This window comes from Aspergillus udagawae (assembly GCF_001078395.1).
Source record: "Aspergillus udagawae IFM 46973 DNA, scaffold_1, whole genome shotgun sequence".
Lineage (NCBI taxonomy): Eukaryota > Fungi > Ascomycota > Eurotiomycetes > Eurotiales > Aspergillaceae > Aspergillus > Aspergillus udagawae.
In genome coordinates, this window is record NW_025091264.1 from 723,752 (window position 1) to 750,774 (window position 27,023).

General features: G+C 50.0%; 7 protein-coding genes across 7 annotated transcripts; 5 read left to right on the forward strand and 2 right to left on the reverse strand.

Moving 5' to 3' along the window:
* Positions 1 to 1,389: 1,389 nt before the first annotated feature.
* Aud_000233 (uncharacterized protein) lies at positions 1,390 to 2,983 on the forward strand (the record flags this gene model as incomplete). Its single annotated transcript, XM_043285748.1, has 2 exons — positions 1,390 to 1,561; positions 1,611 to 2,983. 2 exons carry the CDS (start codon positions 1,390 to 1,392, stop codon positions 2,981 to 2,983), a joined length of 1,545 nt encoding a protein of 514 aa, XP_043141683.1.
* An 822-nt stretch (positions 2,984 to 3,805) lies between these two features.
* Aud_000234 (putative serine peptidase) lies at positions 3,806 to 5,924 on the forward strand (the record flags this gene model as incomplete). The annotated part of the gene is made up of 10 exons (XM_043285749.1): positions 3,806 to 4,030; positions 4,165 to 4,219; positions 4,293 to 4,447; positions 4,512 to 4,634; positions 4,684 to 4,856; positions 4,916 to 5,003; positions 5,065 to 5,170; positions 5,222 to 5,384; positions 5,442 to 5,639; positions 5,696 to 5,924. 10 exons carry the CDS (start codon positions 3,806 to 3,808, stop codon positions 5,922 to 5,924), a joined length of 1,515 nt encoding a protein of 504 aa, XP_043141684.1.
* Positions 5,925 to 7,070: 1,146 nt separating this feature from the next.
* Positions 7,071 to 10,121, forward strand: Aud_000235 (basic helix-loop-helix domain-containing protein; the record flags this gene model as incomplete). The annotated part of the gene is made up of 1 exon (XM_043285750.1): positions 7,071 to 10,121. One exon carries the CDS (start codon positions 7,071 to 7,073, stop codon positions 10,119 to 10,121), a length of 3,051 nt encoding a protein of 1,016 aa, XP_043141685.1.
* A 2,791-nt stretch (positions 10,122 to 12,912) lies between these two features.
* Aud_000236 (ferric reductase family protein) lies at positions 12,913 to 15,010 on the forward strand (the record flags this gene model as incomplete). Its single annotated transcript, XM_043285751.1, has 6 exons — positions 12,913 to 13,537; positions 13,589 to 13,650; positions 13,712 to 13,897; positions 13,949 to 14,348; positions 14,404 to 14,565; positions 14,616 to 15,010. The coding sequence occupies 6 exons, from the start codon at positions 12,913 to 12,915 to the stop codon at positions 15,008 to 15,010; spliced, it is 1,830 nt and encodes a 609-aa protein (XP_043141686.1).
* A 488-nt stretch (positions 15,011 to 15,498) lies between these two features.
* Positions 15,499 to 16,605, reverse strand: Aud_000237 (D-mandelate dehydrogenase-like dehydrogenase; the record flags this gene model as incomplete). Its single annotated transcript, XM_043285752.1, has 2 exons — positions 15,499 to 16,235; positions 16,290 to 16,605. 2 exons carry the CDS (start codon positions 16,603 to 16,605, stop codon positions 15,499 to 15,501), a joined length of 1,053 nt encoding a protein of 350 aa, XP_043141687.1.
* A 323-nt stretch (positions 16,606 to 16,928) lies between these two features.
* Aud_000238 (type I polyketide synthase) lies at positions 16,929 to 25,498 on the reverse strand (the record flags this gene model as incomplete). Its single annotated transcript, XM_043285753.1, has 15 exons — positions 16,929 to 17,771; positions 17,839 to 18,159; positions 18,220 to 19,982; positions 20,039 to 20,127; positions 20,192 to 20,253; positions 20,324 to 20,659; positions 20,719 to 20,784; positions 20,824 to 23,068; positions 23,127 to 23,286; positions 23,340 to 23,460; positions 23,507 to 24,082; positions 24,136 to 24,295; positions 24,348 to 24,432; positions 24,485 to 24,833; positions 24,887 to 25,498. The coding sequence occupies 15 exons, from the start codon at positions 25,496 to 25,498 to the stop codon at positions 16,929 to 16,931; spliced, it is 7,788 nt and encodes a 2,595-aa protein (XP_043141688.1).
* Positions 25,499 to 26,054: 556 nt separating this feature from the next.
* On the forward strand, positions 26,055 to 26,941 carry Aud_000239 (uncharacterized protein; the record flags this gene model as incomplete). Its single annotated transcript, XM_043285754.1, has 5 exons — positions 26,055 to 26,068; positions 26,119 to 26,146; positions 26,202 to 26,220; positions 26,264 to 26,341; positions 26,394 to 26,941. The coding sequence occupies 5 exons, from the start codon at positions 26,055 to 26,057 to the stop codon at positions 26,939 to 26,941; spliced, it is 687 nt and encodes a 228-aa protein (XP_043141689.1).
* Positions 26,942 to 27,023: the final 82 nt, after the last annotated feature.

A 27,023-nucleotide genomic window follows, 5' to 3' on the forward strand; every position in this document is an offset into this window, starting at 1 on the left:
GCATCAATATTACCTGTCTTGTATCACGGATTCGATGAGGGCGTCTTATCTGATGGTAATGAATATGCTACTGTCAGCTGCATGGAGGCAAGTGCGCAAAAGGTTGAGGTGAAGCTGCAGTCTTCTGATCCCACAGGAAGGTTGATGCTTCGGTAATAGTATTTCATATGAAATTGGACTGGAGTAATTAAAACTCATAGACCAGGTATAGTATTGAAAAAATCAAGCTCTTGCATTGCCTAGCCGCCCTTGAGAGACGCATTCCTACATCAAGTATTGATCAATCGCTGGGACCATATAAGCGGCACAGCAAATGTAATAGGTAGCCGCCGCAGGACTGGCGTGCAAGGCTTCTATATAGCATACTTCAGCAGTGTGAGAGCGTAGTAGGCAAGAGCAACAACGTATTCAGGAGAAATCGGACAGAGATTGCGAATGGAAAGGAGGTGGCCCGCTTCCGGTCTGTCAACAGGATCCTCGACATTGCAAGTGAGCAAGGTTTTACACCGTGTCTTTGTAACACACAGTTTCGTCAACCTGAGCAACCGGCCCAAGGCATTGACTCCTGTAAATGAGCAATACCTTGGAGACATTGAGGAACTAAGATAAAGACAGCTCTTCGTAGATAGATCCCAATCTATCGTTCTCAAAGGTCCTTGTCCTAACTGTGGGGAAATTTCTCCGACTCACCTCCGAAATCCGAAAACAGCCCGGGATTGCGGGGGTCAGTCAGAGAAACAAGCTTGGAAAACAGGAACCCTTTTGACATGCCGAACATATAAAGCCGGATTGCAAAATGCAGAGTCGCCGCATGGCCTAGTGCCTACGAAGTTTCGCCGACGAGGTCCCGGATTCTGATATTTTTATATCGCCAAGCTGGATTGCCAACCTCATCGCCAACAACATCGACGTCACTCCCGGGCCGGGTGGTTGATGGCAAAATATTTCAGGTGTGAGACTTTGCTGTAAGATCATTCTTGATCCGAGTGAGAGGTTCCTTGAATTGGCTTGAATTGTGTACACTGATTGACTCAGTGCAAAGAATATTCTTGCTGAAAAGTAGCTGTGTCTGGAGAAGTCGCAGAACAAAATCGGGCTACTGTTCGGCACAAAGCCGAAAGATTGGGGAAGCTTCAGTGCAATTCTCCGAGCCGTATCCCGAGGACCCATGCTAGCTTTGGTATGTTTTCAATCACATCTAATTTGATCCTGTCCAGCACGTTGACCATGTGGAATGGAGTACCCCGTCTGGGGTCTTTGCAGCTGTTACTAACAATCTGGAGTTCAGGCCCTTGCTGTGGACACTGGGATATAAATACCCCGTTGTCCTCCTGAGTTGTGGAAGTTCTCCAGAATGTGAAGGCATCAATTTTCCATCAGACAAGCAAAATGCGTGCCAATCTCCTCCTCTTCTCTGCTGCATTGGCAGCGGCGCAAACAGCCAACTATTCCGGGCCTCTGCGGCCTCAGGTTCACTTCTCCCCTCCTTCTCAGTTCATGAATGACCCCAACGGACTTTTCTACGATCACAAGAGAGAGATCTATCACATGTACTACCAATGTAAGCTCAATCGACCTCTATAGCTGCATACCTGTGCTAAGCGACGCAGACAATCCTTACCAGACTGTTGCGGGTAACCAGCACTGGGGTCACGCCACCAGCAAGGACTTGTACCACTGGACCAACCACCCCATCGCCATCTCCCCTAGCAAGCCGGACGAGTGGATCTTTTCCGGCTCGGCTGTGGTAGACAGCAACAACACCTCGGGATTCTTCCCCGACCAGGACGACGGCGTAGTGGCCATCTACACGCTGGCCACCGCGACGCTGCAGACGCAAGACATCGCCTACTCGCGCGACGGTGGATACACTTTCACCAAGTATGAGAACAACCCGGTCCTCGACATCGGCTCCAGCCAATTCCGTGACCCGCAGGTTGTATGGCATCCCGAGACGCAGAAATGGGTCATGACCGTTGCTTATGCGGACGATCGCGTCATTGGGTTCTACACGTCGCCCAATCTCAAGGAATGGACCCATGCCTCCAACTTCACCCAGTCAGGTTTGCCAGGAACGCAGTTTGAATGCCCCAACCTCGTCAAGTTCTCAGTCGACGACTACGCCGACTCAGCGGACCCCACGAAGTTTGTGCTTTTCATCTCTGTCAACCCTGGAGCGCCACTCGGGGGTTCGGGAACATACTATGTCGTTGGAACGTTCAATGGAACCCACTTCACTTCGGAAACCCCTCACGAGACTCTCTATGACTTCGCCAAGGACAACTACGCCTCGCAGTGGTACTCGGGTATCCCCGAAGACGAGCCCCCGCTCTCCATCGGCTGGGTCAGCAACTGGAACTACACCCAGCAGGTGCCTACCGGTCCCCTCGAAGGCTGGAGAGGCTCCATGTCGCTGCCCAAAGTGCACGTCCTGACCAAGATCAACGGCTCCTGGGTCGTCACCAACCAAGCATACGACGACATGGACTCCGTCCGCGGAAAGCAACTGAAGGGCAAGCGCTCGCGGAACGGCGATGTGACCTTCGACTTCAAGCACGTCGAGTCCAACGCTGTCTCCTTTGACGTCCAGATCAACGGTATCCCGTCCTCTGGCGCAACGGGCCAGGTATACTTCAACTTCACCTCCTCAACCTCGGGCGAGTACGTCGACGGCGGTCTCAGATTGGACAACGGCTTCTTCTGGATCAACCGTGCGGGCACCCATCTCTTCACTCAGGCCAACAGCACCGGCTACTGGCCCGTCTTCAACACGACCGTCAAGTCCTTCGACAACGGCGAATTCACCTTCTCCGGTGTTATTGACCGCTCGCTGCTCGAGGTCTCCCTCGCTGAGGGCATTCAAACTGGAACGATGACTTTCTACCCAACCCGTCCGCTGGATACTCTCACCGTCTCTGGCAGCGACCTGAGCAAGAAGGCTTCTTTCCGCGTTAAGGCCTGGGGATTGGAGAGCGGATGGTAGATAGCAAGTCGCGGGTTGCGAGTTTTGTCCTCGGTTGCAATTGTGTACATGTGTGGATCACGAAGTCTAGACTTTCTTACTCTTAAAAAATGAACTAAGTAATGAATGAAACTAGTTGTGTCCGCCTGCCGAAGCAGGAGTTTGTCGAATTCGATTACTCAAAGGGTTACATCCCTCTTATCGTTATCACGCAACCCCGGACTTCCGTCGGGGTACCTTATTGTTTTGTTGATCGTGGAGTGGGGCGGCATGCTGTATGCGATTGTCCCTTGTTTGTTTGCGTCTCCTTTTTTCAACCGTGACCTGAATTTCTTGCTGAATTGAACAATATGCCTACTGAAGCGACTCTACGGACTGAATCAGCAAGTAGACGCAGAAATCAAATCGCACACGACACGTGTCAGGGAATCAGTCTGCGCTACGATAATCAGCGCAGTTAACAAAATGCCCTAAGCAGTGGGCCCTGGAGATGCCTGCCAAGTCTTGTTGTCCGATTGGAGCAACAAACTAACCTGCAAGGGGAGTGCTTGTCGTTACATTACATCCAAATAGCGCTAGTTGCTAAGAGAAATTCTTGCAATGAAGATGTTGCATGCGCTAGCTGAGATGCAATTAATTAGCACAGCTCGGTCCTGCGCGGATGTCTGTAGCTGCATGCTTGCTTCCCCTCACCTGGCAATCACTAGGTGCTTAGAGTGTTATCGAGCCTAGGGGGAAGAGCTACTTCGTATAAATATGACTTGCCCTGTTTCCTTTCTCCCCTCTTTCCCTTTTATGTTTGTAGTTCGAGGCGTCCAGGCTACGGAAGGCTAGATTCTCAGAATGCGGACCGTTGCTGCTTCGCTGACGCTTGTTGCGTCTTACCTGTGTGGGATGGTGTCTGCCATACCCAAGGTGCCTGTGCCACCTCCGCTGAGCGCACAAGCCCAGCTGCTCTCTGGGAACGCGACATTCGAGCAATACATTGATCATAATAACCCTGGCCTGGGGACATTTCCTCAGAGATTCTGGTATAATTCAGAACATTGGGCTGGTCCTGGCTCCCCTGTGAGTATCCTCCGCTCGGTTGGTGGCTATTGTTGTGGTGTGCTGCTGACCGTGGCGTCGCCGTGAGAAAGGTAGTCTTGTTCACACCAGGTGAAGCGGACGCTTCGTTATACACTGGATACTTGACGAACCAGACGATCGTTGGACGCTATGCTAAGGAGATCAAGGGTGCGATGATTTTGCTTGAGCGTGAGTACTCCTGATCGAGAATGTACTGGAAGCTTTCGCAAATGTACGGGGAAGTGCTCATCAAGTCTCCCAGATCGCTACTGGGGAGCCTCATCACCATACGCCAATTTGACGACTGAGACGCTCCAGTACCTCAATCTGGAGCAGTCTATTGCGGACCTTGTCCACTTTGCAAAGACCGTGAATCTTCCGTTCGACACTGACCGCAGCAGTAACGCTGATAATGCGGTGAGTAGTGTTATCAAGAGTGGATAATCATGCCATCCGCATGCTGACGGATGTTTCATGGAAGCCATGGGTACTCACTGGGGGTTCCTACAGCGGTGCTCTAGCCGCGTGGACCGAATCGATTGCGCCAGGGACCTTCTGGGCGTACCATGCATCGAGTGCGCCCGTGGAGGCTATCTATGACTTCGTACGTGATGTCAAAGACGTTCTGACCAAGCACATTTTAACATATGCAGTGGCAATATTTCGTCCCCGTCATCGAGGGCATGCCCAAGAACTGCAGCAAGGATCTCTCACGCGTGGTGAAACACATTGATCACGTCTACAAGTCAGGGGATATCGAGCGTCAGCAGGAACTGAAAGAGATGTTCGGGTTGGGAGGGCTCAAGCACTTCGACGATTTTGCGGCGTACGTTGTGCTCGCCTTTCTTGACCGCTGAATGATGCCTCGATGCTAATGAGTCTCAGAGCAATTGAAAACGGACCATGGCTCTGGCAGTCCAATACTTTCTACACGGGATACTCCGGTTTCTTTAAATTTTGCGACGCGGTTGAGGTGAGGCCCTTCTCGAACTCAAGGCTTGGACTATGCGAACAGTCATCTCATGCGGCATTAGAATGTCACGCCTGGAGCAAAGCGGGTTCCTGGACCGAGCGGCGTCGGTCTGGAGAAAGCACTGAAAGGCTATGCGTCGTGGTTCAATTCAACGTTCCTGCCTGGATGTAAGTCTCCCGGGTACGTACTTGAGACAACTCAGAGACTGACTTGATTAGACTGCGCCAAAACTTACGGTTATTGGACTGACGACTATGCAATTGACTGCTTCGACACATATACTCCTTCCAATCCCCTATTCACTGACCTGTCCCCCAGTAACACGATCAATAGACAGTGGGTGTGGTTCACATGCAATGAACCTTTCTTCTACTGGCAAGAGTATGGTACCAACTCAATGAAATCCGTCGGTCTGCTCTGCTAATCCCATGACTTTAGTGGTGCACCCAAGGATGAGTTCACCATAGTCTCCAGGCTGGTCTCGGCGGAGTACTGGCAACGACAATGTTCGCTATACTTCCCAGAACTCAACGGCTATACGTACGGTAGCGCCAAAGGCAAGACCGCTGGAGACGTGAATAAGTGGACCAAGGGCTGGGACTTGACGAACACAACACGCCTGATCTGGACAAATGGGTTCGTTGTCTGACCGGCAATGTTTGATCAAAGCTAACATTAACCCACACTCACAGTCAGTTCGATCCCTGGAGAGACTCCGGAGTCTCATCCAAGTTCAGACCCGGAGGACCCCTTCAGTCAACAGAAAAGGCGCCAGTACAGGTGATTCCGGGCGGATTCCATTGCTCAGATCTGAGGCTGCGCAATGGGGCTGTGAATGCCGGTGTTCAAAAAGTGATTGATAACGAGGTAGCGCAAATTAAGGCTTGGGTGGCGGAGTATCCCAAACATCAAAAGCCTTGATGTGCCTGCGATTATCGATAGACGTCGGGGGTGGTGATGGGCCCTTATTTGTGGCTCAAGCATGTCCTGTACATATGTACATATGTGCGATATCCTGCGATATCTTGACCGTGTCAATGCCTTGCTCTGCACAGCAGCCTCAGGTTTGTACCATTCCATTGGAGTCAATATACATATACTTCAAGGATAGTTCAATAGACCTGGTTATTTATAGCAATGGATTGTGATGATGTAAGAAGATGAAACGGCTTCGACAGCGATTGGTCAAGATTCTTAAAAGAAAAGGGCAAGTAACATTACAGCTCAAATACAGTCTTGGCGATATCAAACAAAGCAAACACAGCCAATTATTTCTTACTTACTATAATACAGAGACACGACCTGTCGGTTTGCCGGAATGGCTTCTTCCCGCGATCATACGATGTCCTCCGCCGAGCTACGGCCGAAGTTCCCATGCTGTCCCAAGGCTCAGGCATAGGCAGCGAATTTCCTTGCACGGCAGCTCAAGGAGATTGTTGTCGATACAACTGCTTACTAGTCAGCTCGCCTTTGCTACTGTTGAGTTGCTCGGATGAGTACTTTGCAGGGTTGATGCGGAAAGGAAGAGCTTGCAATTTGATACCAAATACAGTCCTGTGGGATTCCATGTGGAAAGCTGGAATTAGGACGATCACACTTCCTCTCAACCAACAGCCCAACACGACGATAAGATCCCCATCTACGCTAGCCTCGGCCCCTTACAGTGTTGAGTCAGGTGTACCTCACATGACTTGATCGTATACATCTCAGGAGAGTGTTCAGCCAGCTCGTTGCCTTCACACTGCACCTATTTACTGTATGGAATGCATGGCCTTCATCATTGCAATTAGCTATATCTTTACAGCCTGCACCAGCATTCAGGTCTGACTCCACATTTCGAGTTTTAGTCTCCTGATTAGCGTGTTTGATTTGGCCTATCATTCAATCATCGTTCGAACTTAAACCCGCAGTTAGCCGGTTTTTGACCCCCTCCGTCTTGGGTCTTGACAGGTACGCAATCTTAGCAACATATTCAACTATATCTCCTCGTGTTGATAATCTTGTCTTCATTATAGTATAAGACGATACCAAGTACGTCTGATGGTCCAAGACCGGCAGTGAAACACGATGTCCACCCCCGGCATTGGTGGGGATTTCCAATTGTTCTCCCCTCTCGAGCCCTCTGGGAGGAGAATATCTCAAGGAAACTCCATGTCAGTTGACCAAACAAGTACGGACGATGCCAGTCAGGATTGGACACAGTGGATGAGATGGGACGACGAGCAGGCATTTCCAGAAACTGCAAATGCTTCGCCTGGCTCCCCATTCGACCTTGCTTTTATATCGCCAAGTGCCTCTTCTGGGCAGGAGGCACCTGATGCGATGCACAAAGACTTCTCACCTGATATATCACTAAATTTCAAAAGGCCTTCTCTTGGATCTTTCCCGGACCGAGATCAGACTCAGAATGTATCCCCTCAGCCAGACCGTGTTGGTGCGGGGCCACTGTCAGGCCACTCTAACTCCCCCCTTTCGTCGACCGGTCCAAGCCGCAAACGCAAGACTGGAAGTGATGACGATGGATCTGTGATGACAAGCATTGTGTTCAAAGCTAAACAGGCGCCATCAAAGAAACGAGCCCATAATGTCATCGAGAAGAGATACAGAGCGAATCTGAACGAGAAGATCGCTGAGCTAAGAGACAGTGTGCCCAGTCTTCGTGCCTCCTACAAGCAAGCAAATGGCAACTCCGGTGATGATGACGATGATGGTATCACATCAGCCAGCAAACTCAACAAAGCGTCTATCCTTTCGAAAGCCACAGAGTACATCCGCCATCTTGAGATTCGTAACAAGAGGCTGGAGGAAGAGAATACCGCGTTAAAGATCCGGTTACGTCAGTTGGATAAGGCCGCTGATCAGATTGTGACCTCTGCAGCGTCGGTATCATCACCCAGCAACTGCACCGTATCTACTGAGTCAGGGGCGAGCTCATCCCCAAGTGTGTTCTCTCACGCGGAGGACGTTTCGAGTGACCACTCTCCGACTTCTTCGTACCCTCCCGAGGGATTGATCAAAGTGCCGGATGCTTGGAAGCGCATGAGAGCCGCCGGTTCAAATGAGAGCCCTTACTCACAATCATATATCCAGTATAAGAAGACCGACAGTGACTCGTCTCAACCTGGCGGACGACGTATGCGCTCGCACCTTCCAAATAAGTACATGCTGGGCGCCCTTGCCGGGCTCATGGTACTCGAAGGTTTGGGCACAGAAAAGAAAACAGAATCAACGGCAAAGGGGCTGCTGGCGGTACCTTTGAACCTGCTGAATAGAGTTCAGCTGCCATCACAGGTTTACTCAAGCGCAGCGTTTCAGTACTTCTGGTCGTCCTGGCACGCGCGCGCAATCTCTCACTTTCTACTGCTTGCAATTCTTGTCGTTGGTAGCGCTTTTGTTGTCTTCGTCTACCTCTTCAACTCGGATCCGAGGCGCCAATACTCGGCCTCCAAAGTTGCTTCTGATGTTACACTTTCGTCATGCAACTTCAGGCGGCAAGCCTGGCTTACCAGCATTCAGCGAGTCGGCGTACCACGCCATAGGTTTTTCCACGAGTGGTACGTTGTTACATCTCGATGCTTTGAATACGTTTTGCGGTGTCTACTAGGATGGAAACTGTATTCTTGGGCCACAGGCGTCACCGAAGAAGATGAGAAAGGGCGCGTGAAGACTTGGGATATTGCGATCGATGCGCAATTGGCCGGCGGCGATGCAGAAATCAGCAAAAGCCGTCTAGTACTTACCATATTTGCAGCAGGAACTCTCCCTCGAAGCCCCATGAGAATGATGCTCAAAGCTCTCCACTGCCGCATTCTGATGTGGCGTGTCGGTGAGCCCGGTTCGTGGACATTCAATGTATCCAATGATGTTGCCCGCAGCCTGGCTAGGTATCAATGGGATCTCGCGCGTAAGATGAACGGTGCATTACCCAAGAATCATCCGGATGCCCTGCCCAGCCATTTGGCCACCTTGCTGAGAATTGATTGTGACGATGTCATGATCGATACCATCATCCAGAGAGCAGCAAATCTGACTTGGAATCGTCCAACACAAGAAGGTACGGACGATGACGAAGCGCTTTTGGATGTCGTCGAGGAGGATCCCGCGATTCAATCCTCTCTGGATGCTCTTGCTGCGTGGTGGTCAAGTCACTTGCTTCAAAGGGCGCTTCTCAGGTATTTCGAGGCAAGCTCCGGTGGGCCCGACGCGAAGAAGAGCCGCGATATTTTCAAATCCAAGATCAAACTCGCTCTTGATGTAGCGCCCCAGCCATCTGCAGCCCATACGCGCGCGCTGGTCATGAAGGCTGTCTTTTTTGAACGGGACCGCGTGGCCAACATCGGAAGCGTTCTTGCCGCACTCCCGAAGGACAACGGCAAGAACAAGCAAAATCAAGCTTCTAACTTCCTCGATTCTTCCCTACCTATATCCGTGCGTGAGGAGATTTCAATAGCTGTTCGATGCGCCATGATAGCTGCGATCTTCACGGCTCGAGCAACTGGCGATACTTCTCTACCAGCATCGTTCACAGTACAAAAAGCGATCCATTGGTTTAATCGCTTGCCCCTTGATCCGGTTGAGCTTACCCTCCTCGAATTTGCTGCGGTATATCATCTTCTCCATATCTTGGCGTCAGACATCGACTACCTGGCTTCGTCAGATTCGTCGGCGCCGTCTTCTCCAATGTCCAAGGCGTCGGACACCTTACCATCGTCTGAAGATGATGAGGGTGGCGCTTCGCGGCGCAGCAATAATATCATCCCTCATCCGATTCCTAATTTGGGCCGCGTTGCATCTGAGCTTATTTACTGGGCTCGAAATGCGTATAACCCGGCTTTCTATGGCTTTACATCCAACCTCGTGAAGGTCATTGAGACTGAATGCACGTCATTGTGTCAGACTGCTGGTGTGCATGTGACCGATTATTCCTGTGTCCAGGAAGAGAAATCTAAAGCCAAGCTGATCAGTGACGCCAAGAGACGTGTCGCTGGCCAGAGTGAGGAAGCCTCCAGAAATCCAATGTCCCCTCCGATAAGTCGGAGTGTTGATGACGCTGACGCCAGAAACTCGGAAGCTGGTGAGCAGAACAGTCAACCTGGCAAAGGATCCGGTCTGGATTAAGGCCCATGCATCTACCATGCAACAGTAATGCCGATCCGTTTTTCCGGCTTTGCATTCTTCTTCCATAATATCCCTGGATAGAGTAATTTCCACGCACAAGGCGTTTCTCTCTTGGTGGGTCTTTCCTGAAAGGTCTTCTCTCAGGTCTCTGGCGTATTAACCAGGATTTGCCTTCCAAATACATGATACTCATGAATCATCCTCATTTCCTGTTTATTTGTTTATGGATCTTTATATGTAAGATCGCAGTGTTACATGGATCCCGCAAGGGGCGCTCGTCGCTGTCCAGTCTTCACACCTTATCTTGTATGACATGGAATCTGCGTCATGGAAGAATCAGACTCTACTCAAGCATTTCATGGGGCACCTGTTACGCATGAAGTTAATCGCGGAGCTTGTTGCCCAAACATCCCTCGATAGTATTTTTTTATCTCATATCGAAAGGAGCCTCTACTGAGTTACGAGGGAGTCTAGGATCGCCAACAGACAACATCAGTATGGGGACTTGACTTTTCACGCACGCGCATCTAGGGCCATGGCTCTGGATGTTCTCGAAGTTGGATATCCCTGGGTAAGTGATCATGGCAGCTGTAAGGTCTATGGATCGGTGATATCATGAGTGGTTCCTTTCTACTTGAGGAGGATACGGCGGACTATAGCTACGAATTGGACTTTTGGAGTCTATTTACTGTTCGTTGGATGTATTACCCTATTGCCACTACCTCCACAGATAGCAACTTACTCACATAGTTACTATCCGAATGATATTGAATATTAGTATTGGTGTCAAATCAACTAGTATCGATATCAGTAAGGATATTGATACCATAGCATCGATTTAATTATCACCTGTGACACAGTAGGAATATTGATACAACAACATTGATACAGTACCAATATTGAAGCATCCATCTAGTAGGACTAGTTGTACTATAATATTCGATATCAAATCATCACCTAGTAGGGATATTAGATACCCCCCTATATCTTTCTGAATATATAAATTCTAACCATACTGGCGCAACCTCAGGATTTAGTATTAATATAAATAATACTTTAGTGTTGTCACAGGGGATGATTTGATATCAAATACTATGGTATCACTATTCCTACTAGATAATGATTCAATGTTGATGCTCATTAATATTTTAATATTAATAACAGGTATTTGATATCAGTGCAGTGCGTGTAACCATATGGGGCAGTGGTGGCATGTAATCATTGTAAAAATACCAGAAGTTCACATCGAAGCTACCTTAACAGTCCGCCGTAGATGACTAACCAAAGGTGAAACTGTGATACTACAATACTTGAGGGCAGTTAACAACCCCCACACTTTGTGTGCTATCAAGTAAGTTACGCTCTCTTGGATTCATCATCCAAGTGCTTAATCATGATAGGTTAGGGCGTCTTAATAATTGATTATCGATGAGCGCTATCAACTGTGACTGCAGCCCTTGCTCTTTCCTGGGGTGGCATTCGGGTCGTCCTGCCGCGCTGTATCTTTATAGTTTGATTTCGAGACTACGGTGGTATTCACGCTCGCCTGCCGACATCATCGACCTCAGAACAAGAAGTCTTGTTGGCTCTTCAACTCCAGACTGGAGATTCCCTCTCCATCCTAAGCGCGCGTTGCGTGTTGTCTGGGCCTTTTCATGCGATTCTGATTCAGCAGTGTTGCAATAGTGGCTTGTTGCATTCTCCATGCCGTTTTGCCCAACAATTAATATGACTAGCAAAAGGGTCTTTCTTTGTTTACATCATGAGTTTTACTACTATGTGAAAGCTCTGGTGTAGCTCGGATGACGACTCGACGTCTGTGGCTTAGAAACGCTTAATACAGAGTGGATCTGGTCAGACTGTCAAGCTGGTGAATAGAGAGATGCTTGCAGGCTAGTGAGCATGGCAAGCTACACTGTTGATTGCTTTACAGTTGACCAGAAGAGACGTATGACAGAAATGTCGTCTCGTGATAAGCCCGGGCTGGCAGGCAGCTACTGCGTCATAGGCTCATAATCTGCAAGATGACGAGGACGAGGACATCTTCAGCGTCTATTCTTGCCAAACAATAGAACAGGACTTGTGCTCAGGGCGAGCAATCAAGCTTTCGGTATTCGCGGAATCTGGCGATCCTGCATGACTTTCCGTTTTCGGAGCTACCGTTCCATCGGAGAGTAGGGGCCCATCCGAAGACTCCAATAGTTCAGTCCAAGTCTAAGACATCTGCTAATAACTTGACCAGAAATCCCAGCTCTCCGGCAATTCTGTGTAAGATTACTCGACGAAATTTTGATTGAGGTTTTTGATTCGTTTCGAGGCCCGGCAATAATAGGGACCTCCGCTGTGACCTAGACGGGCTCCACGCTCCAAGTCTCTCACATTCCAGAGTGAAGCCCAGCTGAGTAAGACATAAACCCCCGACATTCTCCATGGTTGCACTAGCTTGATTACTGACGCTGATCTTTTTGTCACCGTCTTTCTTGTAGCTTGTTGGGTGACCCCTTTGCGTTACTACGTATTTCATGATGACTACTCGATGGTGGATGACGGCATCAGGAGGGGAGGTCATTGTAGAAGCAGTGTCACGTCATGGCTTAATTTATTTTTATTGTTCACGGCCTGGTGTTTTGAGTCCATGATTTGACTGCTTTAACTTCTGCAAGAACCCTCTTGTATTCGCGGCCCTTTAGCCACTGTGGAAGCGCATTTGCAGCTTGCTGCTATACTTCAATTCTCTCTGTCCGCCTGTTATTCAACTTGTGATTTTGAATGTTTCTTTTGACCTCAGGAAATGGGAGTAGAACTCGGAGGACCAGGGGTAGATCACTCCCACCGCGGCTACCCTCATCGCCCTATGAACCCGGCATTGGCGACACCTCTCTTCGTCCTCAGCGGGGTCTTCACCGTTCTATTCGTGTGTCGGGTGGTCATAAGAGTTCGGCATCGTCGTCGTTTACGTGAGATTCTTCAGACGGATGACCAGAGCAAGTTTTCGCGGACCAGCACCATCTTTGCCTGGATAAAGAAACATGTACTCTATGCACCGTTGTTTTCCAAACGGCACAGTCGCGAATTTCAACTGTTCGACAGGATTCACATGGGAAACATACCCTCACGACTGGAGGCTACATTACTTTTGGCATATATCACGACCAACCTCCTTTTCTTGTTCGTCCTAGTCGACTGGTGGACGGACTATCAAGAAAAGATGTACCAATTAAAATATGCCGCCGGACATCTGGCAGTAATGAACTCACCGGCGCTGGTCTTGACCGCGGGCCGGAACAATCCCCTCATCCCACTTCTGGGCATTCCTTTTGACACTTTCAATCTCCTGCACCGCTGGGTCGGACGGATCATGATTTCTGGGGCCCTTGTTCACATGGGATGTGTCATTGGGGCACAGGCCAGGCAGGGTGGGTGGTTCAGCTGTCTCGAATGATGGCCGTTGCTGACATGGGAAACAGTAACTATGGACACAATCATGAACGAACTTTTGAATAAGCCCTTCTATGTATATGGAATCATTGTAAGTGATCTGTCTCGATGAACGGTTTACTAATTGGCATTGCTAATCCGGTCGACGGTAGGCTCTTATTGCATTTGTTGTTATTTTCTTTCAATCAGTCTCGCCAATTCGGCATGCATTCTACGAAGCCTTTCTTCACTTTCATATAATCCTCGCAGTCGTGGCATTTGTTGGGCTATGGTATCATCTGCGTGGCTTGGCCCAACAGAGGGTGCTCCTGGCCACGTTGATCCTTTGGGGTCTTGATGTGAGTATATACCCTTGGTCATAAAGTTGCACTGCTCATGCGTCTCTACAGAGAATTGCACGTCTCTTCAGTATTGTCTGGCGGAATTGTGGCAAGCAGCGCACTTCTGCTACCGTGGAACTATTGCCTGGAGATGTTGCGCGTGTCGAGGTTGCCGTGTCGCGTCCCTGGACATTCAAGGCCGGACAGTATATGTACCTCTATATCCCGTCGCTAGGACTATGGACCTCGCATCCATTCTCTGTGGCATGGACATCCTCGGATCGGATGACTTCCAGCGAAAAACGTGATTCAAGCGACTCGTTCAATGTCTTGCTGGGTGGACCTCAGCGGACTACCATGTCATTCCTGATCAAGCGGCGAGACGGATTTACCAACAAGCTTTTGAGGAAGGTTCACAGCTCGGAGGAAGGGAGGTTCAACGCGACTGCGTTGGCAGAAGGGCCATTCGGTATGCATTTTGACTCTATTCATTTTGGGACATACGCTTACACTGTGGAACACAGGGGGGATTCACTCGCTTGCATCCTATGGCACGGTACTGCTCATAGCAGGAGGGATAGGGATAACTCACCCAATCTCCTATCTTCGTGAGTTTGCCGATGGTTTCTCCAACCGATCGATGGCGGTGCGGAGAGTCACCTTGGTATGGGTTGTACGCCACCTAGGTAGGTTTTACAGGTCAACGAGCAAATGAACATGAGCTGACCCCAGTTAGAGCATCTGGACTGGATCCAGCCGTGGATGGCCTCTCTACTCGACCATCCAGCCGTAGAAGCCCCGAACGAGCGCAAGCAACAATCATACTTCCAGCTTCCCGAGTTCTCATTATCAATTCAAATCTACGTGACGTCAAAAGGGTATAGCACAGACGAATACTTATCCGACGAGAGCCCTTGGACCAAATCACCACCATCAACTGTATCTATCAGCATCAAGTACGGCAAACCATCGTTTGCGGAAGTTGTGGATGTGGAGATGGCGCAACAAGTTGGTGCGATGGCCGTTAGCGTTTGCGGCCCTGGAGGACTGGGCGACGATGTGAGACAGGCCGTTCGAGAACGTCAGAATGGGCAGTTGGTCGATTTTTATGAAGATACATTTTCCTGGTAGGATCTGCACTACCACCAGAAATGCTGGCGTTTTTGTGATCATACATACAAGCACAAACTAGATGATACTCTCCAGACATCTTGCGAATTGAATCGCTTCCATTGCTTCCCTAAGTTTCAATAATGTAAGAAAATCTTTAATTATTATAACGAAAATAGAGTGCATTGGCCCTAGTAATAATATCTTGATTTCAGACGAGGTGATAGCAGCGGTGCAACGATTCTTGTAACTCCCGATCAGGTGTAGGGTTACCTAATTGGGCAATGGGTGGGTATCCCTATTCGCCAGGTCTGGCCCAACGCAAATCCTGGTTCCTGAACCTTCATCCGTCGGCTTTTCCCCCTGCATGCTACATTCCACCACATCCAGACCAGGAGTAGCAGGAACCTGATGCCAAATCATTGAATGTCCTCATTAATCTCCAAACACCGCTGCAACGTCTATTTTACCAGTGTATCTAGCCAAGCAAGCACCTCCTAAGCAATCAATCACAACATACTCTTCGGCGTCTTGATCAAATGCAGATTCACCGGCGTCAAGGCCTTCCCTCTCAGTAAAAACTCCTCAATATTCTCCATCGCCAACCGTTCAAACCCGACATGCGTGTCCACCGTACCACCGGCATTATGCGACATCATCATCACCCGGCCATGCCTCGCCAGCCGCGGATGCACATACGGCTCCTCAGCATGAACATCCAGCCCAGCAGCCGAGATCTGCCCCTCATCCAGAGCCCGCAACAGCGCCTCCTCATCAACCAATGATCCCCGCGCGATATTGATGAACCGCGCCCCGCGCTTGAACCTCCCCAGCCGCTCCGCATCGATCAGCGTCCGCCCCGCAAACGGCGTCGCGACCACCACGCAATCCGCCAACCCCAGCAACTCGTCCAACTCGCCCACGAACCGTGCGCCAACGGCGTTCTCGACCTCGGGCGATTTTCGGACCACATCGTTGTACGCGATCTTCATGCCGAAGGCGGCGTGCGCTTTCTTGGCGATCGTGTACCCGATCTGGCCCAGCCCGATGATGCCTAGGATGCGGCCGCGCGGGTTCAGCGCTGTCAGCGGGGAGTTCTTGTGTGCGTCGAGGAAGCGCCGCGGGTTGCAGGAATGCGCTGCCTGGTGTGACCAGGCGAGGTTGCGGAAGACGGCAAGGATGAGGAAGAGGGTCATGTCGGCGACTGATTCCGAGGAGGCGGCGGCGCCGTTGCAGTATACGATCCCTTTTGCATTGTTAGCCTAGGTGGTTCTGCCTCTGTGCTGAGTCGGAAGCGCACCATGCTGTGCGAAGATATCTACGTCGGCCCAGTCGTAACCCGCGCCTGCGGAGGCCATGATGCGTACTGATGGCGGGAGGAGGGGGATGAGTTCCGCATCCCACCGGCCCATTTCACCTCCTGTATTCCAGAAGGGGCGGAAAATTGCGTGAAAGTCGCCCCAGCGACGTTCTTTTAATGCGCGCATGAATTCGCCCCGTTCGCGCTCTGCGGCCGTTGGCTGAATGATTTCGAATTCCGAGGCGAAGCGCTGGTAAACATCGTGGTTGTACTTGATGTTGTCGCCTATATGGAGAACGCGATATTTGGACGTCATTTTGGTTTTTCAATGCTCTTTACACTACATTATAGGGCTACTGGTTGTGTTCCGTGGACGTTGTCTTATACAAAGGTATCGTGTTGTATACTCTGCCCGTCAATTGCCGAAAATCAAAAACCGATAGCCGATGCAGCAGATATCCGACATTTAACCCACACATCTATAGCCGTCAGAGACCGATAGCAGTATCTGACTAGCGATGATCACAATTTATAGTCTCGAATGCATTTCTTTCTTAGGTGAGGGGACTAATCCCCCGACCAAGGTATCCAAACGACTCCACGCTCTTCTCCGCACGCGCCAAACATCTACCGAATTGGTCAAGATCCCCATTCTGCTCTTCGGTAGTCACTCTTCCGAACCGCGAGTCCAACGGCAGAGGCAATGTTCGCGCCCCCAAGGATGTCGAAAATGGCGACGTCTGCGCGGAGTTCTCTGGAGAACCAGTTCCGTAGTTCCACTGCCGCCAGGGAATCGACTCCGTACTGGTGTATGGGCTTCTCGACGTCTATCTCAGCCAGAGGTAATGAGAGCATCTTGGAGAGCTTGATCTTCAGCTGCTCTGTCACTGCTGCAGTAACATCTGCTTCGGATCCAGCGTTTGCGAAGAGAGCAGCGAAATTGGTATGCTCCGCCTTCCCGGAAATGCCAGCTTCAGTCCCTTCGACCAATGTCATATGCTGGTAGAATGGTCGCTTGATCCATTCGGTGGTTGTCATGCCTTTCTCGCGCAGTTTGGGAGTCATTCCAACCACCGTCTGACTTCTCAACAATGGAACCTCGTCCAGACTTGGATTACAGTAGACATCCAGGAGCGCGTGGAGGTCAGACTCTGTGATCTGCTGGAAGACGGTACTGGCCAACGTCTTTTCTCGGAGCGCCAGGTTGTCTTTCAAGACACCAACGGACAGAAACATCCCGAGGTCAAAGGACACAGCTTTCTCACCCAGCGCAATGCGGTATCGGGCTAGGCCGTCTTCAAACGTATTTCCAGCGGCGTAACCAGATGCTCCTCGTGCGCCATATATTCCAGCAACAGATGACATTAACACGAAGAAATTCATTCCTCTCGGAAGCAGCTCGTGCAAATTCCATGAGCCTTGGGCTTTAGGCGTGGTAGAAGCTTTCCAAGATTCGAAAGATATACCTTCGAAATGCGCATCCTGTGAAATAAAATTCTCAGTGGACGTTTTTTGAGATTATACAAAGGTATCAGGACATTCAACTTACACTAACGACCATCGATGCTTGGACGCAACCCTTGATCGGAGGCATTGTCTGCCCAAACTCGAGCAAGACAGTTTTCAGGCATTCTCTGTCGGTTATGTCGCACGCGGGCGTAACAATTCTTGCGCCTTTGGCTTCTAACTCCCTGACCAGGTCATGGGCATGTGGGTTCAGAGGTCCCGACCGGGAGAGTAGAATCAGATTTCGAGCTCCCCTCTCGACAAACCAGCGAGCGATGTTCCTTCCTAAGCCGCCTAGACCACCCGCGATGAGATAGGTCTCCTCGGGGCTAAAGAGGTACGCTGGTCGCGTTTCCAGGACAGTCTGCGTTTTGGTTAGCCAGAATTCTGCTCATATCTTTGGGGTGATGATGATGTGGCATACCATTACCTCGTCTGTATTTCTCATCTCCAGAACAGCCTTCCCTGAGTTTTTGCCACTCTGCATTTGCCTGAATGCAGCTTCGATGTCCGAGATTCCATAGACTTGAAGTGGATCCGGGAGGGAGATCTTCCCTTCTTTTAACAATGACAGAATAGTTTCCAATGCCGCTGTCACAATACGTGGGCGATCCAACGTCATCGCGGCCAGATCAACCGCAGCAAAAGTTACATTCTGCTCGAATTGCAACATTGGAAGCTTCGAGTTGGATAAGATATCATTCTTCCCGATTTCGATGAATCGGCCGTACGGTGCGATCGATTCCCAAGAGGCGATAAGCCCTTCAGAAGACAACGAATTGAGGACCACGTCCACGCCTTTGTCCTTTGTGAGGCGCTTGATGCCTTTCGCGAATAGCGTGTTCCGACTCGAGAAGATGTTGTCCTCCGGGATATTGTACTTCTGTACAAGGAACTGCTTTTTGTTCTCATTGGAGACAGTCGTGAAGACAGTCGCACCGAGGTGCTGAGCGATCTGGATGGCGGCTTGTCCCGTTCCTCCAGCACCGGAATGAATCAGAATTGCTTCGCCGTGCTGGAGTCGAGCGATTTCATTGAGCGCAATCCACGCCGTGGCATAAGCGACTGGCAAAGCGGCGGCTTCCGAAAAGGAGAGCATAGTGTCCGGAATCCTTATGACAGCCATACTTTCTTCTAGACGGACATAGTTCGCATGACGACTGGGATAGCACGCCAAAACCCTGTCTCCCGGCTGAAACTTGCGGCACGAGGATCCAACCTTTGTAACCAGCCCTGCAAACTCAGCCCCCAACGCCTCGCTGTCCAGTCGTCCCAGGGCAATCAGCACGTCCCGAAAATTAAGGCCGACACTCTTAACTTGAACTTCGAATTCTGTAGGTCCCAGGGGCTTCTGGTGTGAAGTGTCCTTCACGAAGTGGAGAGTGTTCAACAGACCAGGGGAGCCTATCTCAAGTCTGAGGCGCGGTTCAGCACCAAACGCTCGTAATACCCTCTGTTGAGGAAGCTTCTTCGCCGAAAACTCCTGATTGACCCCAGTGGCGTGAACCAGGCGGCCGATGTGAAGCATGTTCTCTAGCTCTGTGTAATCTGTCTCGATGCCAGTCTCCTGAGTCAAGGCTGAGTGCGCTAGTTTGACAATCTGCTGGACCTGGTGCTTGATCGACGCCTTTTGCTCCAGAGAGAGGATTGTCAGTCTTGTCCTGTGGTTCTCCTCCCTCAGGACTCGAAACAGTCCGTCCACGAGTCGGTACTTTGGACATGACCGATGTCCGCCTCCACCATTTACCCAGATAAGATTCCTCGTAGAAGCAAGCAAGCTCTGAAGACGCTTGAACTCTTGCTCCTTTATATCGTACAGATAGGGACTGTAACCTTCCAAAAGGGCGATATCCAGACTATTTGTGTGATCTTCCTTTTTCAGGAAATGTTCCACCGGCGTTTGCGTTATATTGGCAAATCCCGCATACCTGAGCTGGGCATCGAGTTCAGCAGCCAATTCTACTTGCGCGTAATTAGCAGGATCAATGATGATACTGATTATCGGCGACTTTTCCATCTTGGAAGTTTCATGAACGGCAGTCGAGAGAATTAGACTTGCCTCCTGGCAGTCCTCGTGGCTATAGTCGTCGATCACAACATCGCAGCCAGAGAATCCGGCTTCCTTCAAATGTCTTTCCCATTGGGCTGAGTCCGCGCATGGATTCTTCTGACGGTAGGGCTCGAGTCCTGCAAAGGTCAGGATCTTGTGTACGCTTCTATCTTCAGAGCGTCGGAAGACGTACCTCGCCACCAGCCTTCAAACAAGCCAAAGACAAACGTTGTCCGGATGGCACCCGGTCGGGTGATTTCGAAGAGCACGAGCTTTCCGCCACTGCAGGAGATGATATCAGTTATTGCTCGCATTCAGCTGCGAAATATTGATGGAACAATCATACGGCTTCAGCAACTTGCGGACATTCTTCAGACTCGCAGACAGATCTTTTGTAGCATGTAAGACCTAAGATAGGAGGTAGGTTAGAGCGTGGCCCTACTTTGAAACCGTACAATTTCCAATCTCGTAAACTCACCAGAAATGCAACAACCATATCATATGTTCCACACTCGAAGCCATCCAGTCCAGGATCGTGCTCGATATCAAGCGTCTTAAACCGCATCCGCTTGCCTTGAGATGCAAAGAGGTCTTGCGCCTTTGGGAAGAAAGACCCAGATATATCGGTGAAGTCCCACTGCCTGTAGCGAGGCGCCGTGTCGTCGTTCTCCGAGTTCGTAGAAAGGACCTGAAGGCAGAATTGAGTCATGGCGCCGCTTCCAGCACCAACTTCAAGGATCTTCATGTGTGGGTTTTTGTGTGCGAGAGCATCCAGGTACCGAGCGACTTGACGAATACGTGGGACAGATTGAACCTGCAGATCATGGTCATTTGGAAGGTCATTTCGACTGTCATCGTCGCGTCCTAACTTACCATTTCATAATAAGATTCGTCGAGCAGGTTTCCTTCGAATAGGCAAACAATTGGGTCGATTTCTCCCTTGAGGAACATGAGAAGGTTCCTACAGACTGTACTTACAAGCTGCCCTCGCTTGTTCGTGCTCTCCAGTTTTGCATGGACATCATTAACGAAGCTCTCGTCCTTCATGCGGTTCCTCCATACTTCAGAACTAAATGCAGAGTGGCCTGACTCCAGTGCTGTTTGCTGATCTACCATCCACTCCACGTACCTCGCCATATGGGGAGGGTGATCGGCCTTGACGTCTGTGATCGACTTGAGGACTTTGTCAACGTATGTTGTAACAAGGAAGTCCAATTCAGTAAAGTACTGGACTGATTCTTCGCTATCTGGCTCACCACTTGCACAGAAAGCTTGGATTTCCTGGCTGCTCAGCAGGTCGAGGTCAGGCTTCCATTCTATATGGTGACACAGGTTCTCTGTCTGTAGTTGACCATCTTCTGAGACACTCTCTGAGCTTGCCAGAGCTGTGACTCTAAGGCCGTTGATGGTCAGGACTGCACGAGTCATTTTCCGATCTACTGCAGTCATTGAATACCGGGCGTCCCCTACGGCCGACCTATGGGAACTCGCATGTACTTTGATGCTGTCCGCTGTCAGATGGCTCAACCCACCGTTCGATATCCATGCTTGGTCGATCCGTGTCGGAACAGCTACGGACTTTTTCTGGCCACCGTACGTCACGATACCGGCCATCATGTGGATCACGGCGTCTAATGTAGTTGGGTGAATCGTATGAGGCTGAGCAACTGCCGAGCTCTCGTCATCCACCCATCTGTAGGTGCGGACATCCGAGACAAATTGCGAATTACTCTTTCCATCGCATCGGAGAGCGGTGATTGCTTTGAATGCCGGCCCATAATGGTAGCCACAGGCGAATATATCTTCGTAGAACTCGGATGGGTCGATGGATTCCGCGCATGTATCTGCTGCATTCAGATATGACTGCACAAGACCCTCCTGCCACTCGCTCTCCACTCGACCATTGGTATTCAGTCCCATCTCGCCAGCTTCGTATGCGGCTTGAATAGTACCTGTACAATTTTCAATCCAGGTGTTGTTGTCGTACGAACATATCCGGAATTCGTACCAGCCGCTACTATCTGACTTCCCTTCTCTGACACGCTTCATGTGTATATTTGTCTCAATGCCGTCTGCATGGGTGGGAATATGCAGTGCAGACGGAAACACCGCATCTTTGATATTGAAGCCCACGGTGACTTTGTCTGGCTCAACCAGCTGCTTGATCGCTTCCACCGCCATGACCAACATGCCTGCCGCTGGGTAGAGAATTGTATTATTGATCTTGTGGTCTTGAACCCACGACATCTCGGAGACTCGGATAATGTTCCGCCAGGTAGCTTCCATCTGGTTGCCGTCTGGATCTGGGATACCGACAAGGTCCAGACGGCCAAATCTCCTGCATCTGTAGCCCTTGCTTTTCCGGCTTTCGCGCCAGTATGATGTAGAATGGTTGAATGGGTATTCAGGAAGATTGCTGAGCACCCTCCTTTGGTTGGCTCCATCATAAGCAGTTGTGTTGACCAGTGCCAGATTAATTGGGTAGCCGTAGCAATGCAAGCGACCTGCACAGTCCAAGGTCGTCTTCACAGCAGATTTATTCCGTACTAGAAGTGATTGATAAAGGATATCGGCTTGCTTGTTGATGCTCTTGAGTATATCCCGGCATGGACCTTGCAATGCTGCGTGCGGCCCAATCTCCAAAAGATGACTGATGGCCATTTGATAGCGGTGGCTTCCATCGATTTTCCTCGTCTGCTTTCCTGGAGAAGAACATATGCGGCTCACAGCATCTGAGAATAACACTGGAGACACCATATTTCGCACCCAATATGCAGGGTCCGTCAGCTCAAAATTCGAGACCCAGTCACCTGTGACAGAAGATAACATGACTGGGCCCTTCTTCTTCTCACAACTCGGCTTCTCCAGCGTTCCCATAGCAGACTGATACTCGTTTGCGATTTCTCGCATCTGGAACGAATGGTATGCAACGTTGACCACCAACTTGCGTGAGAAGACCTCATCCTGCTGCAGCAGATCATGAAGGGAGTTAATTTGTTCTGCGTCCCCCGACACGGTCACGCTTCTAGGACTGTTGATACAGGCCACAACAAGTCTCGGATCTTGCATCCTGTCAATATATCCTTGGGTATCCTTTTTAGATAGTCCTACCGCAAGCATTGAACCTTTCATTGAACTAAGCTCTTCAAGCTTCGCCGCCAGAAAGCCTCGGTAGTATGAAACCTTCAACGCAGACTGCTTTGAAAGACTTCCGGCGCAGTACCTGTGTCATCTCTCGTCAGTCACATTCAGATGGATGAATATATGGAAGGGCAAAGTACGCAGCAGCAATTTCTCCGGAGGAGTGTCCTACAACTGCTGTCGGGATAACTCCCCAGCTGTCAAGCAGATCAATGAGGGCGGCCTGAAGAGCAGTGCATAGAGGTTGGCCATAAGCGGGATTATTCACATTAGTATTAGATGCTGACTTTTCTAGCTCGACTGTAAGATGATCGTTAGCCATTTGCTACAGACTGTATGGGACAGATACTTACTTAGCAGATCCCAGGTGCACCCTAGTGTTTTCAGGTACTTTGCGGACTCTGCGAGACTGTCCGCGAATACAGGGTACCGATGTAACAGCTCGCGACCCATTGCGTGCCACTGAGCTCCTTGCTATAAACGGTCAGCCTCGGCTGTCTCCGCTTTATTCTAGTCATACTCCAGTAAACAAGAACGCTATGTGAGGGTCGTCGGTAGACTTTATTGCAGGCGCAAAATGGTCTGGGAGACTTCCGAGATCCCCCAAGGCATCTCCAATAGCATAGCTCCGCCATTGGAGCTGGCTGCGGCGCTGACTGAGGGTATATGCCAGGTCGAGCAGATATTGGCGTCGCTGACTTCTTGAGAATTCACATTTGTCTGATAGAAACGGTTTCCACGATTCCACAAGTCGCTTGATTCCGTCTTCGTCTGCGGTTGACCACACAAGAATCTGGTAGTTCTCCTCCTCGTCAAGCAATCCATTCTCCTTTTGTCCAATGACATGATCGTCGGTTGGTTGACGGTTTTCTTTATTCATGGCGTAGCTACACTTCCCTTGAGCCACTAGACCAGTGTTTGCATAGTATGGAGGTGCGACCACTGTCTGATGACGCGTGTTTTCAATACCCATAAGGCGAAGGGAATTGTATGCATCATCCAAGACGACATGGCAATTTGAACCACCGAAGCCAAACGAGCTCACTGAAGCTCTTCGTAGGCCATTCTCAGGCCATGGGATGGCCTTTTGCAACACCTATTGTGCGAAAGTTGTTAGGGCGGTCGACTCAGCAGGATACTGTTCCAAACCTTCAAATTAAGAAACTCTTCGTCAATTTGTGGATTAAGGGACTGCAGGTTTCGACTATTCGGTGGGATTATGCCTTTCTCCAATGCCAAAATCACTTTGATGACTCCAGCAACCCCACTAGCTCCTTCAAGATGCCCTATGTTCGATTTGACAGAGCCGCTATAGTGCTCTTAGGATAAGTTCTCGCTCGTAATGGCCAGGAAGGACTTACACGTATAAAGGCTTCTCGGGGGACATATACCGGCGAAAAGCCATCCCTATCGCTCTCGTTTCGATTGGGTCACCAATGGGGGTTCCTAAATCTAGTTAACAGAGTAGAAACTTCCTGAAGTCTCAATAAATGAATACCTGTGCCATGCGCTTCAAAATATCGGGTCAATGACATGTCCAAGCCTGCCTTTTTGTACGTATCCCTGATCAGGCGGACCTGCGCGTCTTTGCTAGGCTGCGTGATACCGGGTGTCTTTCCATCCTGGTTTGAAGAGGATGATCTTATAACGGCTCTGACAGTGTCTCCGTCACGTATAGCACTATCGAGTCGCTTGATCACAATGACACCGATTCCCTCGCCTCTTGCATATCCATTTGCACGGCTGTCAAAGCTGTAGCTGTGACTGTCCCGCGATAGTAGCCCCAGGTTGTCCAAGCTCATGGTCAATTCCGGGGTTAGTATCACATTGCTCCCGATTGTCACGCCCTACCAAGGCATTAGCAAAAAACCAATAGGAACCTATCCTTCCGTCAACGTACCATAGCAGCGTCTCCACTCCAGATTGATTGGCATGTCATATCCAAGGCGATCAAGCTGCTTGAACATGCAGTATCAACCGCAACGCTCGGTCCTAGCAAATCAAAAAACCAGCTTACTCGATTAGCAAGCATATTCCGCGATGTGCCCACGGCCGTGTATTTAGGCATATCCAGCGGGTCTTTGGTCTGCAGCAAAAAGTAGTCATCGCTGAATGACCCTGCAATGACACTGGTCTTGGAGCGGGCAACTTTCTCCATTGGAAGACCTGCGTTTTCCAAGGCTCGATAGACCGTCTCTAAAACCATACGTTGCTGGGGATCCATTGCTTCCGCTTCCGCAGCACTCATCGAGAAGAAAGGCGCGTCAAATGCCGCTAGATTCTCCTTGAGAAAGTGTCCGCCACGCATTGAGACGCTGTCGAGGCGGTTGCGATCGGGATGGTAGTGGGCGTCGATGTTCATCCGATCGGCAGGGAACTCGGTCGAAACGCATCTGCCTTCGAGCAACATCTGCCAGAAGGCATCTGATGATGTTGCATCCTCGGGAAATTTGAACGAGAGGCCTACCACCGCTAATGGTGGAAGACTGTCGGTTGATGTGCTGCCTGCCATAACGAAAAATCAGTGCAGCGGCCTCGGAAAGAAAAAAGGATGACGCTGTACCTATCTAAATATAATGACAGTTAACAGGTTAATATACTTCTTATCAATGTATGGCATCCTAAGGAAGTCAAACACGCGACCGGCGGGCAATGCTGTTGTAAAGGGACACTGTCATTTGTCACTTGTTGAGACCCATCGATCGTCTTAGATCGAAACCTGGCCCCAGACACGGCAGGACGCCTGAACTGTGGGACGATGCAAGCTCATCATTGGCCATATTAAAATGAATGCGTGGCCAAAATGCGTACATGCCTAAATTTTAGATGGTTTAGGGTACCCGAACTGTCCAATGTCAATACCGCCTTCATTCAGCCTCAGGGATAGTGCATGTCGTTTGGGATCCTAGGCTATGCACCCTCCTGTTTATTTGGAATTCGACAAATTGACAAATGACTGTTGACATGACCCACCGCAGCGACAGCCGATAAATGGTTCCCACCACTTGCTTTGGCTTCCTTTAATCTTGTCTCATCCGGAAGTACGTCGACAATTTAGTTGGACCAAAATGCGCATTCTCTGGTAAGTGTCCCTAGCCAAGTGAACTGGTCGCAGTTGCTAATGGAGAGCAGTCTCCATGGAGCAGGCATCAATTCTCGTGTAAGCTTCGAGCCATACTCAACATTGAAGCTAACGAGTCTGACACGAGTCCAAGATCTTCGAGATGCAGACAGGTAGAACAGCCTTCGTAATAGAGATCGGAACTGACAGAACCAGCTGCCATCCGCTACGAGCTAGCAGACGGCCACGTCTACGATTTCGTCGAAGGTACCATTCCTTGGAGCATGTACCCAGGTCCGTGTACCCTTTGGACATAGACGTACACAACCCGAAACTGATTCTGCAGGTGTTGAAACAATCGCCTTGGAGAAAGAACCTGTTTTCGCGTACTTTGACGACAAAGACCCGCAGAGTGGTCTCGCCGTCTATCGGCATTTCGAACAACACCTGCGAGACGAGGGGCCATACGATGGTGTAATTGCATTCAGTCAAGCGGCGACGATGATCCTAACGTACCTTATATATGTCTTCAGGAGAAAAAAGCGAGGAGACAACGTTGACAGCCCGTTCAGATTCGCTGTGTTCTTCTCGGTTGTGCGGCCACCGATTGACTATGAGGGATTACAGACGGGGGAGTTTGCAGTCGTTGATTTAAATGATGTCAAGGGTATTGTCGAGATCCCCACGGTCCATGTATGGGGTGCACTGGAAGAGAGTGGCAGCCAAGCGGCCATGGCGAGCGACGTCTGCAGGTCAGACATGAAGTGGACGTATGTTCACGATCGAGGGCATGAAATTCCTGGCTCTGGGAGCAAGGATGCTGTGACAAAGACAGCGAATGCGATACGAAGGGCGATAGAGACTGCGTCGGATCATCTCGATAATAAAGAGTAGCCAACAAGCTCATACTTAGATCTCAAGCATTATATGTGGTTAACAACTGCTGCAAAATGTATAAATAGCGTCCGAGAACCTT